At 37.8% G+C, this 15,425-nt stretch overlaps 2 protein-coding genes across 3 annotated transcripts in view; both read left to right on the forward strand.

Moving 5' to 3' along the window:
- The window catches only part of map3k20a (mitogen-activated protein kinase kinase kinase 20a), a 37,144-nt gene extending 28,715 nt beyond the window's left edge, over window positions 1–8,429 (forward strand). For both annotated transcript variants that reach the window (XM_015601746.3, XM_015601744.3), the window contains exons 15-20: window positions 23–85; window positions 504–602; window positions 4,189–4,305; window positions 4,413–4,487; window positions 5,139–5,289; window positions 6,695–8,429. In XM_015601746.3, coding sequence (XP_015457232.3) covers window positions 23–85; window positions 504–602; window positions 4,189–4,305; window positions 4,413–4,487; window positions 5,139–5,289; window positions 6,695–7,404 — 1,215 coding nt within the window. In that variant the 3' untranslated portion in view covers window positions 7,405–8,429. The remainder of the gene's footprint in view (window positions 1–22; window positions 86–503; window positions 603–4,188; window positions 4,306–4,412; window positions 4,488–5,138; window positions 5,290–6,694) is intronic.
- Window positions 8,430–8,573: 144 nt separating this feature from the next.
- On the forward strand, window positions 8,574–14,001 carry cdca7a (cell division cycle associated 7a). Its single transcript, XM_007234862.4, has 10 exons — window positions 8,574–8,691; window positions 9,749–9,886; window positions 10,693–10,821; window positions 11,055–11,276; window positions 11,449–11,526; window positions 11,686–11,880; window positions 11,976–12,110; window positions 13,070–13,219; window positions 13,380–13,516; window positions 13,611–14,001. Exons 1-10 carry the CDS (start codon window positions 8,680–8,682, stop codon window positions 13,639–13,641), a joined length of 1,227 nt encoding a protein of 408 aa, XP_007234924.3. The 5' UTR covers window positions 8,574–8,679; the 3' UTR covers window positions 13,642–14,001.
- Window positions 14,002–15,425: the final 1,424 nt, after the last annotated feature.

Here is a 15,425-nt window from a genome sequence, read left to right on the forward strand (position 1 = left end):
TACCATTGCTTCTTTATTTTAGGCTGAAATTGAAAAATTAACCAACGATTACCTGGGACTGTTCCACTTCCCTCCATTAACCAAGGTAGGCCTGGAGTTATACATATCAGCTGTGAATTTGGTTCATCTATATCATTTCTTCTATAGTTTGAGCTCATAATCTACTGGTTATTGTATTTTTTTCTTCACTATTTAAGCTTCGGAACAACTAGAAATGCTAGTTTGTATTGCCATTGCACATTTTTTTTTGAGTAATTCTTAGCCATAATAAAGTTGAAGAGCATAAGAGGTTAATTTACATCAAGTTGTGGCATAGACCCACATACACCTTTAATGTTAGTGAAGTGATGTTTAGACTTATGTTTTTTTTTCTTATGATGGAGTGTTTCCACCTCTCTGTATCCACTTGTCTTGTGTGAGTGCTCCTACAGCAAGGATATTGTCATCCAGACTGAAAAACTTAAATACAGGTTGATGTGATAAGTGTTTTGTTCCTCTGTCAGGATGAGTGGGCCCAAGAAGAAGAAGAGGAGGGCTGGAGGAAGAGTGTAAATCTGGAGTTGGTGTTTGGTTATCACTGGAAGCCAGGAAATGGATCACAGGTACTTTCCAATAGAACATCCCTGCAGAAAAGTTCTTAGATGCATTTCTTTTCTGAAGATCTGAGAAGATTACGTAATAGGCATTAGTTCATTTGGAGAGCTCATCCTCAGAGCTGAAAATAAACACTGTACTGCAGTGCAGTAGATGCTGCAGTATGAGCAGTAGATATCAGGTTTCTGCACTTCTTCTGAGAAACTTTTTTGAAGGCCTGTCACAATAACAATATAATTGATTTATTGCACAATACATGCACATGACCTTAATCATTTTTGCTTACCTTTTTATTACTCTTATTAATAAAAATGAATCTGTGTGTTTGTTTGAAAGTGTTATTCGCTTAGGAAATTCAAATATTTTGTATTCTAATTCCAATATTTAAATATTCTTAAAAGCCATTATATCGTTGAAATTCATTTTTTTTACAGTAATTTCTGGGAAAATATTTTGTCCAAACAAAAAAGTTATCATGACAGGCCTAGTTCTGTTTTTCCTCAAGAAAAATATTTTTCATATTCAGATTTAATTAGTTTTTCACCTGATACAACACATTGTTTGGTACAGATATGTTTTTATGTTTATACAATATTTTTTTCATTATTATTTGTACTCATTATTTTGTGATGTCGCTTGTGCGACGGTTCAGAAGGAGGCCTTTTGTTCACTGGCGGCTGACGGCTTGTCATCAGCGTCTAAAACCTAGGCTCTTTAGGGTGTCAAGATAGCGATACTCTTCACTGTGAAGTTGCCATTTCCTTAAGTAAAGCTGCCTGTTATTCTCCCATCAGCTATTGACCACCGTCACGCTAAGCACATTTTCTGTTCACAAGATTGTTTTTTTCTTCTTCTTCTCCTTCGTCTCTTCTTTAAAAATAAACAGAAAAAAAGATAAATAAATCTTTCATCTGAAGCGATACGTAGCACCCGCCCCCTTTCTGCTTGGCGAAGGCTTTGTTCGGATCTCAAAGAGAGGAGAAAGGCCGCTTCTCCACTTGCTGCTTGAATTTAATCAAAAATGGCCCATTTAGCCAGAAGTCATTTTCTTTTTAAAAGGCAAATGTTATTTAATCTTTCAGCTGTTCATTGTCCCATCATAAATAGTCCCCTTTCAGTGCGTGCGGCGGGGCTGAAGCGAGGCCGCTAATTGCCTCCCATTTCTCCTGACATGTGGTGGTTTAGTGGGGAGGAAACTCAGCAGGGAGAAGGAAACAGGAGGCTGAGAAAATGAGAGCTAATTATTTTCCCCTGCCTGGTGTCAGGCTCCGTGTCAGCCTTGTTTTTACAAACTGGAAGGTTTTTTTGCACTAAATAAAACAAACGCGCTCTGCTCACTTTTCCCCTCTCTTTCTCTCTCTCTCTCTCTCTCTCTCATTCTCTCTCTCCTTCTCTAGCCTCCTCCCACATCCCTCACTTGCTCTTTCCCTCTCTCTCCATCTCTCCTCTCTCTCTCTTCAACTCTCCATCTTTTCCTCTCCTCTCTCTCTCTCTCTCTCTCTCTCTCTCTCTTGCTCTTCCTCCCTCTCTCTCTCTTCCTCTCTCTCTCTCTCTCCTCTCCCTCTTTGCTGGCGGTGTCATGGTAGCAGCTGCACTTCTCAAAGACTAAATGAGGGGCCTGCGATTGTGCACTGGCCATCTGACAGGCAGCGAGTGTGCTGTTAATGAGGATATCAGCGCTGAGTCGAGGGAAAGGTGCTGAATTATGTATGAGGCGTCATTAGACGCTCGCTGTGCTGGCCGCCATCACAGCACATTGTTTCTGCCGGTGTGATTAGGCCGGGCCCAACAGCGGGGCCAGCGCTGGGCCAACACGCTAGCAGCCCGTTCCAGCGAGGAGGAGCCTGGCAGCTTTACAGGGCCACAGGGCTTCTGACATCCACGCTTTGAGGACCTCTGACACTGATGCTTTGAGATCCGTCCAGCACGCAGACACGGACACGCACACGCACACTCACTCATACATACAGAGCGCCACACGCTCCTCCTTTAAACACGCCTGCAACATGCCATGCACTCCTGAGCACAGCGCAGATGATCTGGCCTCTGATTTTCTGGACATGCTAGATTGGCTTGCAGCAGAGGCAGGGGAAGCTGTGGGCTTTAAGTAACAACCAGTACCTTGCGCTCTTGGATGGAGGGGCAATGGAATCATTACTGCTCTGTCAGCAAGTGCACTGTGTGCACACAGAGCCAGGCGGCTTCAGCATGCCCCTTGATAGGAGGCCACTTTGTTTTTTTATTTGGGACACAGCTTGGAAGAGCTGTATGTACATGTTCATTGTTTTTTAAACCAGTGTTTTGGTCATTACCAATAACTGTACGAAGGCTTGGGTGGTACAAAGGCTCTCAAAACTGTAGCCCCATTAGTTTACCAACTATCCACCACAAAAAAATTTAATAACAACAAAGATGTTTTTATTCCTTAAACTGTCTTTTCATATCCATTTGTCTATTTCCAACAGTTCCTCTCAGATATCGTTATTATAGAATCTCATTTAATAATTTCATAAGAAGATGGGTAACACTGAGAAACTGATTGAGGTTATGGACAGGTTATGGGACCATTGTGTTCATTACATGAAGTAGCTTATTTATATTGGAACTTACATTAACTGCACATTTACTCTTGAAAAAATACACTTAGTATAATAATATATGATTTGCCTCTGGTCATTTAGGCTGCTCTGTAAGCTTAATAAAGGCAGACTTGAAGAGAATGAAGAGTCTTGATTTTGGTATAGAGGAGAAGGGGGCGGGTCTACTTAACGAGTAGGCGAGTCTGGCTCCGCCTCTGCCTCTGGTCTCTATTCACAGACTCTTATTGCATATTTGACATGGTGGTGAATAATGTTGGCCTTATTTTTATTAAATAGCACCCATGCTATATAAATTCATTAGTAGTCATTAAAACAGAGTGATTAATTGAAAACTAGAAAAGTGCATTTCCTGAAGGAAACACCAAATGTTTGCAAAGCTGAAGTATGAAAAAAGAGTAATGAAAAAATAAAAAATATAAGAGAAAATGCTGGTTGGTATGACTGTAAGATGTTGTATGATAACTCTGTGATTTATGCTTGGGTGAAAATGAATGAGGGATGAATTAACAACTGCCAAATGACCTGCTGATGACCTGATTGCCCAGAACGACTGGGTTCTGTTGAAGTTGTGTTGAATTACTTTACTTACAACTTTCTCTAAGAGCCAGTCTCATTATTAATTAATATAACACTTATAAAACATCTACAAAACATCTGTAATTTTAGTACTACAGTAATGAGAAAGACATAGCAACACTAAGCATCATTTACTGTGTATGTCACCCTCTTTGCTTATCCTTTACTCACACACAGAGTTAATGATGATTAAAATGATAAATGGCTGATTCAGTTTAAAACGCACAAACTAGTCAGCAGATCCAGTTCAGAAACATAAAAACACATATTTCATATCTGATATCTGTCTCTGTGCAAAAAACTGTTCACTGTGTAAAAACAAACATAGCAAAATGCACTGATGTTTCTATTAGGTTTAATTCTGAGTATTTAAGATGATTCTGACTGTCTTCTCTTCTCCTCTGTCGGTCTTCTGTAGGACTGCAAATGGAAAATGTACATGGAGCTTGATGGAGATGAAGTCGCCATTGCCTACATCAAAGATGTTACTTTTAATGCAAATCGACCAGATGTGGAACTGTTAAAGATGACTAAGGTATATTACATACTGTTCTTTAAAAGAAATACATTATACAAGTGTATTTGACATAGAGAAGACATTTATACAATATTTATACAATGTACATGTACAATTGTTTTCAGCCACCGTTTGTGATGGACAAGTGGATCATTGGCATATCTGACAAACAGACTGTTGACTGCATCATAAACTATGAGGTAACTAAAGTCTGAAAAATCACATAATTTAAAATGTACTTTACTTGATAATACCTATAGAATCAGTTATTGCAGGTTATATTTCAGGTAGTTGCTGTTTTATATGAACTGCTTTGTAATAAACACAGTAGATCACTGAAACAAGCTAAGATATTCTAAGGTTTTAGGCTTTTCATTGAAACAATCTGTGCTTATATTAAGTAAATGATATGTAAAATGTGAAAGGTACTATTAAGTAAAATATATTTTTCTTTAAATAAGTTTTTAAAATACTATTGTGCTTGATCAGTAATCTTTTACATTCTTGAACCTTTTGTCATTTTTTTATAAAATGAAAGAGGAAAATGTAATTAATGCATGTGTGAATGTTCTTGGATTCAAATGATTAGATCATTTTCACACAGAAAAATTATTTTTGAATTTCTTTTTTTTTACATTTTGTGAATAGACCCATAAAAAATGAAATGCTTCAGAATGATTTGAAATATTATTTTACCTTTATTTCCATTAAGGGTTAGGAATACTTTGTCCTGCAAATGTTTGCCCTATAATGAAGATATAGTGTAAATTTAATATAAAAATTTTTGAATTAGACACAAGGGCTCAGGACCTGCCTGTGTATCGCTGACCTTTTGCATGTTTTTTCATCAGAGTGATGTCAGATCTCCAAAGAGCACGAGACACGTGCACTCAGTGCACTGGAGCTTAGCCAGTGGGGGAGACGAAATCAAAGCTGTAGAGCTGCTCATAGATACTGCACCATCAAACGGAGAGGGGAACTTCAGGAGCCGCTCCAACTCCGGTACTGGTCTGCACTCATGTACACCTTTGGGAGTTCTGAATAGAAAGGAAGGTCAAATCAGTACATCATTTAAATTTGAATTAAATATATACATCAGTATGTTTTTCTGTAGAGAAATATACATATTTAGGAAAAAAGTTTTTTTTTTCTTTTAATTTAATAATCCACACTTCACTTTGTATGAATATTTCTTAATGACTAGACCAATTAAATGGTCCAAACTGACAGAAAATAAAATCTTGTTACAAAAACATACATGACAATTTGCCAGAATTATGTAGTTCTACTCTAATGTTACCATAGCCCTATCCAGACGGGATTAGTTTTTTAGGGGGTCCTGGGGTAATTTTATTTTTATTTGGGGGTCCTCTGTGATCCATGTATGCGCTTTACAGTACCTATTGATTTTCGCTGAACTCCGTGGTCCTCCGGTAATTTTATTCCTGTCTGGACGGACATCTCTGAGTTTTGTCAGCTTGCATTTAATAAAATAGCTATTTGTCCACAGCCATGCACCGTAATTACATATTGGGTGCGCATTTCCACGGAGATCCACATAAACACAGTGGAAACAGTGAGTGTAAATGGAGGAGCTACTGAACGCAATGTCATGTGACCGAGAAAGCCAAAAAACTCACTATTCCTCCTGTTTTTTCAATTGCAGTCCAGATGCAAGAGTTTTATCACTGAGTAGAAGTGTGAAATATTTTTCACAGACGCCCCCCTAAGAAAGTAATCCTGTCCAGATAGGTATCATGATGTATAGATTTTTTTTACAGTGCATTTAGTCCAGTACCATTTTTGCATTACTTGTATTTGAAAGTCTTTACCCTTACCATTGTCAGTTCATTACTTTTTTCAGTTAATCATGTAGTTGAGCATGGGTCTTGTCCACATGTATAAGATAGCAGTTCATTTAACAATAGCAATGTCCTTGACAAAATCTTTCGCCATTCTTCTGCAACAACCATTTAATTTTCAAAGTTGTTCCACCAACTTAGACGTATGACCAGGTCAGACCTTTGGTGGGTAGTCCAGGTCCAGAAAGTAAAAATTCACCCCAGGATTCTGTTCAAACTGTCTACGCAGGTCCACTGCAGCAAATATATATATATACATACAAAGTCATCCTGGCAGTTAGCACAAAATCTTGGCATTAATTTCTACTGTCCGGATCTGGACTGAGTTGTATCTTTATCTTAACGGGTGTTTTGCAAGAGTTCAATTTTTAGTATGCTTAAATGTAGTTTGTGTGTAATCAAAGGCAAAAATGCATAGAAAAGATAAAAAAGTTCAGTTGACTCTTAAAATGCTAATTGGCATAAAAATAAACCTTTTTTGATTTTGAGAAGCTATTGTTGATTTTATTAAAAAGTAACATATTGCTTCTGTTGTTTTGGTCCAGGCATTGATCCTCAGTGGATTTCTCATTTGAGGCTAAAGCAGATGATGGAGAACCAAGCCCAAGAGCGCAACACTCCCACTCCCAGCTCCTCTGATTCCATGACCCTCCCTCAGTTCTTGTCTGTTTTTGGGAACCAAACATCATATGCTTCTGCTGTGCGAAAATCACCCAATCACAGTCCACTTTCACCATGGGCCAACTCCAGGAGCTCCTCCCCTACACTCTCCACCAAACTCTCCTCCCTCCACCTGGGGTCAAAGGGCAGCAGCCCGTCCAGTACGACCTCTGAGAGCGCGTCTGAGAGAGAGCGGCCTTTTAGTGCGGGAGCTGCTTATAAATACCCCAGAAACTACTACAACAACTACAGCCTTAGCAATAAGCATGCGACTGTAGGAGTAGACAGGAGGCTCTCTAACGGGTACAATCATCATGTGAATCAAGCTGACGCTAGAGGATATCAACACGGTGGACGAGCCCGGACCAACAGCAGCGTGGTACAACAGAACCACCCAAGAGTTATCCCAGGCATCGTAACAATATCAGCAGAAAAGCAGAAGAATGAACCAGAGGAGGCTAAAGGCAACGACGGCGGGTGGATCAAGGTAGAGCGCAAAAAGCCTCCCAAACAAGAACACAAGCAGCAAGACCAGAGAGCGCTCAGAGGCCGTCCACGGAGAGGAGGACGAGGGGGTGGACGTGGGCGGAACTAAGGGCTTTAGGTCGTGTGAGTGGACGTGCAGAGTGTCCATGAGGAACTGTTTTAATAATAATAACATGAGCATTACATTATTTAAACAAATAAGAAAAACATCTGAAAAAAAATTTGTGTGACAAGAATTAATTTAAGAAGAAATATATACATGAATTAGTACATATTTTAATATAATATATATATAAAATGCAGATTTATTTATTTATTTTTTAGCCTTATAGCTTTTCGGAACAAGGGTCCAAAGCTGTGCCAGGGTTCTTGTAGAAAACCTACTAAATGGTCTTTTTAGTGACCATTATTAATCCAAAGATGATGTCAATGCTAGCTTGATGATGTGTTATGTAAGCATTCCTTATGCAACTCTTAAACACAGTAAAATACTTTTAAGGCAGGGAAAGGAATGTCAGTTGATCAGGTGTTTTTAACACAATTTCTATACATAGAAGACCAAAGCCTTCACCTCTGCTGCCATTACCTCTTCCACCAAAAGGGACTTTTTCACTACAGATTCTTCTACAGCATTCCTACGATTATTACCCATTATTACTGACTGTTATATTGTCTGGAATTTATGTTGTTTTCTGTAAATACTACGCATGCGTGTGTGTGTTTAAGTATGGGCCTGTGCCTGAACAGTATGATGCACTGTAAGAAGCCTTATATGAACTGTGACAAGTTTTATTGTCAAAGGCTTTTAGAGGGTTTTATTTTGACATTATCAACATAATAATATATAAAAATGTAGTGTGTAGATGAATAAATATATATATATTGACTTCAGAAATAAAATAAAATAAATTAATAAAACATTTTTAAAAACACTGTAAAAACTGTAGCACACTTGTGTGTTCTTTTCACTACTACAAAGTGAAGGATGTGGTCTGAAGAAATAGCGCGCGCTTTACGCCCCTTATGCAAATAGTTTAAAGTCATTTGGCGCCACCGCGAAGATCCTGAAAGGAGCATATGTGTAAAACTGATTCATGTTATTTAAGATTATAATATTTTATGATCGTTATAACAGCCTTTTAATGTGTTATAATGAGATTAGACCCATGATTTCGACTTAATATTATTTTGCAAGGCAGAATTTTATTTATAATTAACGAATAGTTCAGTAGATTTTTAGAGCCCTTTCAGGACTTCGCCGTGGCGCGTAATGTTGCCACGCCTCTCAAAAATTTCCCGCGAACTTACAGACTAGGCGCCCTGCAGCAAAGGGCTGTGCTTTATTCCCTCACTGCAGCAGAACAGGAAAAGACCAGGCAACAATATGCGCACCAAGGTAAGAAAATATACTTATTTATCCATTTTATTAGCATGTAATAATGTATAGTTTGTTTTGTTAATATAAACGTAACTACAGGAACATTAACTAGCTTGCATGTGGGTCATTTATGAGCTACGGATAGTTGAATGGTTATTGGACAAAGCTGCTGGTTAGATTGCTAACTGTATGCTTAGATGTCGCCTCTAACCTTTCTTATAAATATATCTTATTTTTTATAATGCACTACGTTTTTACAATACCGAGCCCAGCTTCTGCAAAGTTAGTACAATGTGCTGCCTTCAAGTCTACCTCAGAAGTTTGACTTTTTAACTTCTAAATACGACGTGATTTGTGTCGTGTTGTTCCCACAAAAACAACATAAACACCCTAAAAAGTTAGAGTTTATTTAGCAGGAGTGGCATAAAGTTATCCAAAAGCAGTGTGTAAGACTGGTGGAGGAAAACATGCAAAGATGCATGAAAACTGTGATATTGATTTCTGAATCTTAAAACTTTATTAATATATGAACATGTTTTCTTTGCATTATTTGAAGTCTTAAAGCTTTGCAACTTTTTTGTTATTTTAGCCATTTCTTATTTTCTGCAAATAAAATGCTCAAAATGTCTAAAAAGTCTCTTAATTTTTTTTTCTAGAGATATATTTTTGTTACCAAGAGAGCAAAAAATACGATTTTTTTCAACGTGCGGATGCAAAAATCATGTAAAATCAATTTCAATTTCTGTTAAAGCCTTTTTAACACACTCAACTCGAAAATTTGGATCTCGTGAAAATAGTTCAAAGTTTCTTTTTTTTAAAACCTAACCTAGCTACAAAGAGTTTGTAGTGGCGTTCCTAATAACTCTAACATGCAACATAGCAATGGAATATAGCTAACTAGTTAGTTAGACATGACTTAAAGGCAGTAATAACGTGTTTATAACTCTTTTTTTGTTCGAGTTTTATTCATCATTTATATTCGAGTCTTTGTTGTAAACTTAAGATAAGAGTCTTAAGTGAAGCTCTGGTGCATGTTCTCACTCCTTTGTTGTGGTATTTATTCTCCACCCTGCAGAGACAGCAGCAGACCCTTCCCCCCACCAGAATGAACCTGAGGAGTTATAGAAACTCTCCTCTGGTGCCCATTGAGACCTCCTCCTCTTCCTCTGATGACAGCTGTGACAGTTTCGGCTCTGATGGCTTTACAACTACGGTATAACTCTATCAAAACTACATAACAACCCACCCTGGTCTTTCACACATTTACAGTTATTATACTGTTATTTACTAAGCACTGATTTCACCACTGCTGTTCAGGTTAAGCAGGTATGTAGAACTACTTCACTAAAATGCTGTATCTGTATCTACTGGAGTATTATTTTTTCTTTTACTTTTACTTCACTACATATTTTCGATTTGTAATAACTATATAACACACTACTGTACTTTTACTTTTAGTAGTACATTTTAGAATAAACTACTTTAATACTGTACTACATTAAAATACTGTAGTACAAAAGATTAGAATATTTTAGTACTTCCACTTCACTTTGGAGCTTAAAGAACACTTAAAGTCACTTTTTTTGATAGAGCACTTTTACTATTATCATATATTTTTTTTACATTTTATATTTTGCACTATAAGGCGCATTTAAAATCCTTTAATTTTCCCAAAAATCATCAGTGCGCCTTATGAATTAATTTTATCAGTCTGGCTGTAGGGAGCAGTAAAGCCACTCGTCTGAAGTACAGTGTTATACAGGAGTTTCATTTTAGTTCTTCAGCAGTATTAACATTAGCCGCTAACCACGCTAGCTTTTTTTTTAGCTGTTTAGATGTGAGTATTATCGGCCTGTAGCCTGCTGATTACCCCGGCTAGCACTACTGGAGCAGTATTAGCGGTTAGCCGCTGTGAAGATTAACATCCAGCGCTCATTTGTCTTTTTAGTTACTTTATTTACATATTAATGTTGCTTTTTGTGAAATTAGGCTTTACATTGTATTTTTCCTGTCATGCAGAAAAAGCCTCTTAGACAGACCAGAGCCTCAGCCCAGAGAGGAAAGGTCATCCGGACCCCGTCAGTGTCTGAGGAGGAGGCCTGCAGTGGCTTTGAGGAGACTTGCTTCAGTAATAAAATGAAAGCCATGGTGAGTTGGATCACAGTTTTTTTTTACTGCTTATCAGGTACAGCCCAGCGTTTGTTTTTGGCAGTGTCTATAGTTGTATATTTGGACTTTAGCCTATTTACTCTTAAGGTTGTTTTTCCCTGAATAGAAAGATAAGCACTTTTAGGTCACACTAAATTTGTGTGTCTGATAAATTAGTTGTTTGTAGTTTTAATAGTTTACTTAATTCTGGTCTTTATTTGTCTTTCATTTAGAAAATGGATTCAGACTCTTCAGATTCTGCAGAGTCTCCGAAGAGGTCTCGCCGCTCTTTCACTCTGAGGGTGGCCATGAAGTTCCCTGTTAAAAAAGGCAATCAAAAGAAGTCAGCAAGTTCTGAACCTGCTCCCAAACCTAAAGACACAGAACCTGATTCAGATGAGGAGGAGAACTTCATTGTGAAGAGAGCACTTAACATTAAAGAGAACAAGGCTATGGTAAGAAAGCTTATGGAATCTGCTGGTTTATTTTTTTATTTATCAGGACATTAATTTAGTGTTGTCTTAAACCAGCACTGACTGTCTCTTTTGTCTAGACATTACTGTTAAGTTATCAACTGAATAGTTTTTCAGGTCAATGTAAGATTTTATATTGTTTCCTTCTTTGTAGCTAGCTAAGCTAATGTCAGAGCTGAACAAAGTTCCTGGTCTCTTCCCTAGAAGGACATCTCTGCCCATGACCAATACGGTGAGTCTCACAGCTTATTCAATATTAGTAATCAGCAGTTCAATACTAGTAGTGTGTTTGTGTAGGAATTTTGTAATGTGCAAATTGGACATTTTTCTCTCCTTTACTGTAGAAGAGAAAGTTCTTTGGTTTTAAATGAAAATGCTCTCTTTCGTGTAGCCTCGGCGTGTTCCTCGCCGTTCTCTGGGAACTCCTGCAGTACGGCGTCAAAATCCTGAACGCATGTCGCGTCCTCACACTCGCTCACGCTCTCTGGTCGATGGGCCACCAACCCCACCTCCTGAGGAAGAAACCGAGGACAAGTTCAGCCTGGTGCGCAGGTCCAGATACAGTGAGGACGGTGATGATGAACCGGTAAGATTAAAAGCATGTTTTATAATCATACTGAAGATTTTTTTTTCATGTACATAGAGTAACTTTTGTGTGTGTGTGTGTGTGTTTCTATGCAGGCTCCACGTCGTCGACGCACTTACAATGGTATTCTTGCCATCCCGCATGTGGTGATACCTGTGGAGGAGATCACCCAGCTAGAACTGGACAATATCTGCGGCAATGTCCGGGAGAAGGTCTACAACAGAAGCACTGTAAGTTTATAGCTGCTTAGGTCACTTCAGTTGCTGTCACTGAGTCAGACCACAATTACAGTCTGTTTTTAGGATCCAGTACATATATATATTGGGTTAAAGCCAAACCATGTAGATGCAGTATAAACAGACCATAGACCGATTTAGAAAAGTCACAGTCTGACTGCTCAAACCACTTCGCAAGATGGTCTTGAGCCATGTTATTGCAGTGTAAATACATTCAGCTGCCAAAACCTTGCTCATTGCATATGAGACATCAGTAATTATTGCTGCGTAACAATTGGGTTTGCATATTTTATCCCACAGATTTTATCACATGTATTTTCAGATATTCAATTTCAAAGATTAAACTACCAAGTGTAAATGCATCAGGTAAAATCTTATAAGGATACTTTCCACCTACTATTCCCATGATGTGACCAGGTATAAACATGGTATCAGACTCATCAGTACTAATCGTTTTACAGTGATTAACATACTAGTGCATCTTAAAAATAAAAAAGAAGGTTTTTTTTTTTGTTTGTTTTTTTTTTAAGATGCACTAGTATGTTATTCACTGTAAAAATCTTACAGCACTTCATGCTGACAACTTTTATGCAGATGCTGATTAGGGGTAGGGTTAGGGTTAGTTTTTCATTTCATTTCATTTTCCAGCAGGACTTGGCACACTGCCCACACTGCCAAAAGTACCAATTGGTCTTATATAATATTATAATTTTCTGAGATTTTTTGGTTTTCATTGCCGGCAAGCTATAGATCACTCTGTGTGTACTACACCTATATAATATATGTTTCCCATTATGAACTGAATTACTGAAATAAAGTAACTTTTCAATGATATTGTAATTTCTGTAGCTGCACTAGTAAATGTGAAATTATCTTTTGATTAACTCCAGGTTAACAGGAGCAATTATGGTCTTTTTGCAAAGCTATTGTCTGACATTCTGTCCACTCCATAGGGCTCAACCTGTCACCAATGTCGCCAGAAGACAACAGACACCAAAACTAATTGTCGTAACCCAGAATGTGTGGGGGTGAGAGGACAGTTCTGTGGACCCTGTTTGCGGAACCGCTATGGAGAGGAAGTCCGGGACGCTCTGCTGGACCCGGTGAGTACAGAGATACACTGACCACATCAGTCTGTGCTTAACGTTAAGTAAAGCACAACTTTAAGCTCCTGCAGCACTTAAGACTGTGCTGCTTGACATTTGGCGGAATTGTGCTGTGATGGTGAATAAGTATGGAGCTGATCTGCAACTCTCTCTGCAGGAGTGGAGGTGCCCCCCATGCAGAGGCATCTGCAACTGCAGCTTCTGCAGGGCCAGAGATGGACGTTGTGCTACAGGTGTGCTGGTCTACCTAGCCAAGTACCATGGCTATGACAACGTTCACGCTTACCTTAACAGGTAATGAATTTATTTTTTAAAGATATTTATATTTTCTCGTCTGACCTTATTTTTAAGTAAAGTCTTAAACGTTTCCTTTTTCCCCTTCCTGCAGCCTGAGAAAGGAGTTGGAGGAGAGGGAGTGAGAAATGTCAGCACCCTTCAGTCCCTGCTGATTTTACTCCATCACTGCCTGTTAGTTCTGTTTAATTTTCAGATTTTTGCATTTTAGAACTTGATCCAAGTTAACCTGCCTTTCGAGTAGCCAACTAAGCATAATCTCCATAAACTGTTCAATTTTACATTGTTTTAAATGTATAAAATTAAAGACGATTGCTTAGTGGAGTTATTCTTCATGAACTTTACTGTAATTGAGAGCTTACCTTATGTGTGGCTGTAATAAGCTTCCGTTTTCCATGAATGCCATTCAGATCAATAGTTATGATCAACCGTTCATATGATCTATGTACTGTAAAATGCTATTTTCTAATAAAAATGTTTTTGTAGTTTGTTGTATTTTTTTGCGGATGAGCCAGCGCTGCCTTTTGCACCATAGCTATTTAAATGTTTACTTAAAATCACTTGTGTGTGTAATATATATATATATATATATATATATATATATATCAAATTTTATTTTTTCTCTAAAGGGCTTAAATTTTATTTTTAATAATAAAATAATTATAATTATTGATTTAGCTATTTTCATAAAAGTATTAAGCAAAGAAGTCCCTGTCCGTCCGGTTATCTTGAGATAAATGTCTATTTAAGAAAGTAAACGGTTTATTTAGAGTAGAGTTATTCTGGTTTATTTAGAATTAATCTGGTTTAGTTAGAGTAGAATTATTCTGGATTATGTAGAGTTATTCTAGTTTATTTAGAGTAGAGTTAATTGGGTCTATTTAGAGTAGAGTTATTGTTTATTTAGAGTAGAGTTAACCTTTACTTATTCTGGTAAAGAATATTCTAAAAATATTCTGGTTTATTTAGAATAGAGTCATTCCGATTTATTTGGAGTTAATTTGATTTATTTGGAGTAGAGTTATTCAGTTTTATTTAGAGTGAAGTTAATTCTGTTTATTAACTTATTATTAACTCTAAATAAAGTCTGGTTTGTAGATGTAAATGTAATGGCCTCATCAGCAGCACTTCCAGCCTGAGGCAGCATTTGTTTGTATACTGGAACACGCTTGGCTAACCTAGCTAGGTTAGGATAGATAAGACTAGGTTATGCTAGGCTAGCTAGTTGTCTAAGCCCTGTTAACTCTCTTACTACAGTCCGAGTGAACTGTAAACGCTACCGAACTCAGTAACTGAAACAGCTTTACTCTGTAACTCAGTAATACTTGGGTAAAATAGAGAATTAGCGGTGTGAATACCAGAACTTGAGGCTAGTTTCCCTCATGGTGGCCGGTTGAACTGGCTGGCTGTGCAGCGCGGCTGCAGCTGAGGTCAATCTTCCATAATTGGCCTTTCCATTTTTTCAGTGTCATAAGTATTTTATTTTTTTTACAATTACTTTTGCAATTAGGTCAATTACAAGACACTATGCTTAGTAACATAATGTATTTTAAAGTTATTTTGTGTTCACATTTATACATGTAATTTCCTGGGGACAGAAAGGACACCCATATATATGTTTTACAATATCACCCAGCCATACCTCATGTTTGCAATATCAGATTATTTTTTATTTTCGTAATAGTTGTATTTTTTATTCACCATTAAAGAGCCAGGGTCTCTGGTCCATGTCCTTCCAGTGCGTTTGTGAAGTGGGGAGGGCTGCTGTCCTGCTGCCCCATCTCCCCTTCTGTCCTGCTTTTACTAGAGAAGCCTGATATACTGCATTGCCTGCTCACAGCCTTCATTAGAGAACTGTCACTAATGGTGTGGAAATAATTAGCAGACTCTAATGGGAAGTCTTACACCT

The sequence above is a fragment of the Astyanax mexicanus genome, chromosome 11 (genome assembly GCF_023375975.1).
Source record: "Astyanax mexicanus isolate ESR-SI-001 chromosome 11, AstMex3_surface, whole genome shotgun sequence".
Taxonomy (NCBI): Eukaryota; Metazoa; Chordata; class Actinopteri; order Characiformes; family Acestrorhamphidae; genus Astyanax; species Astyanax mexicanus.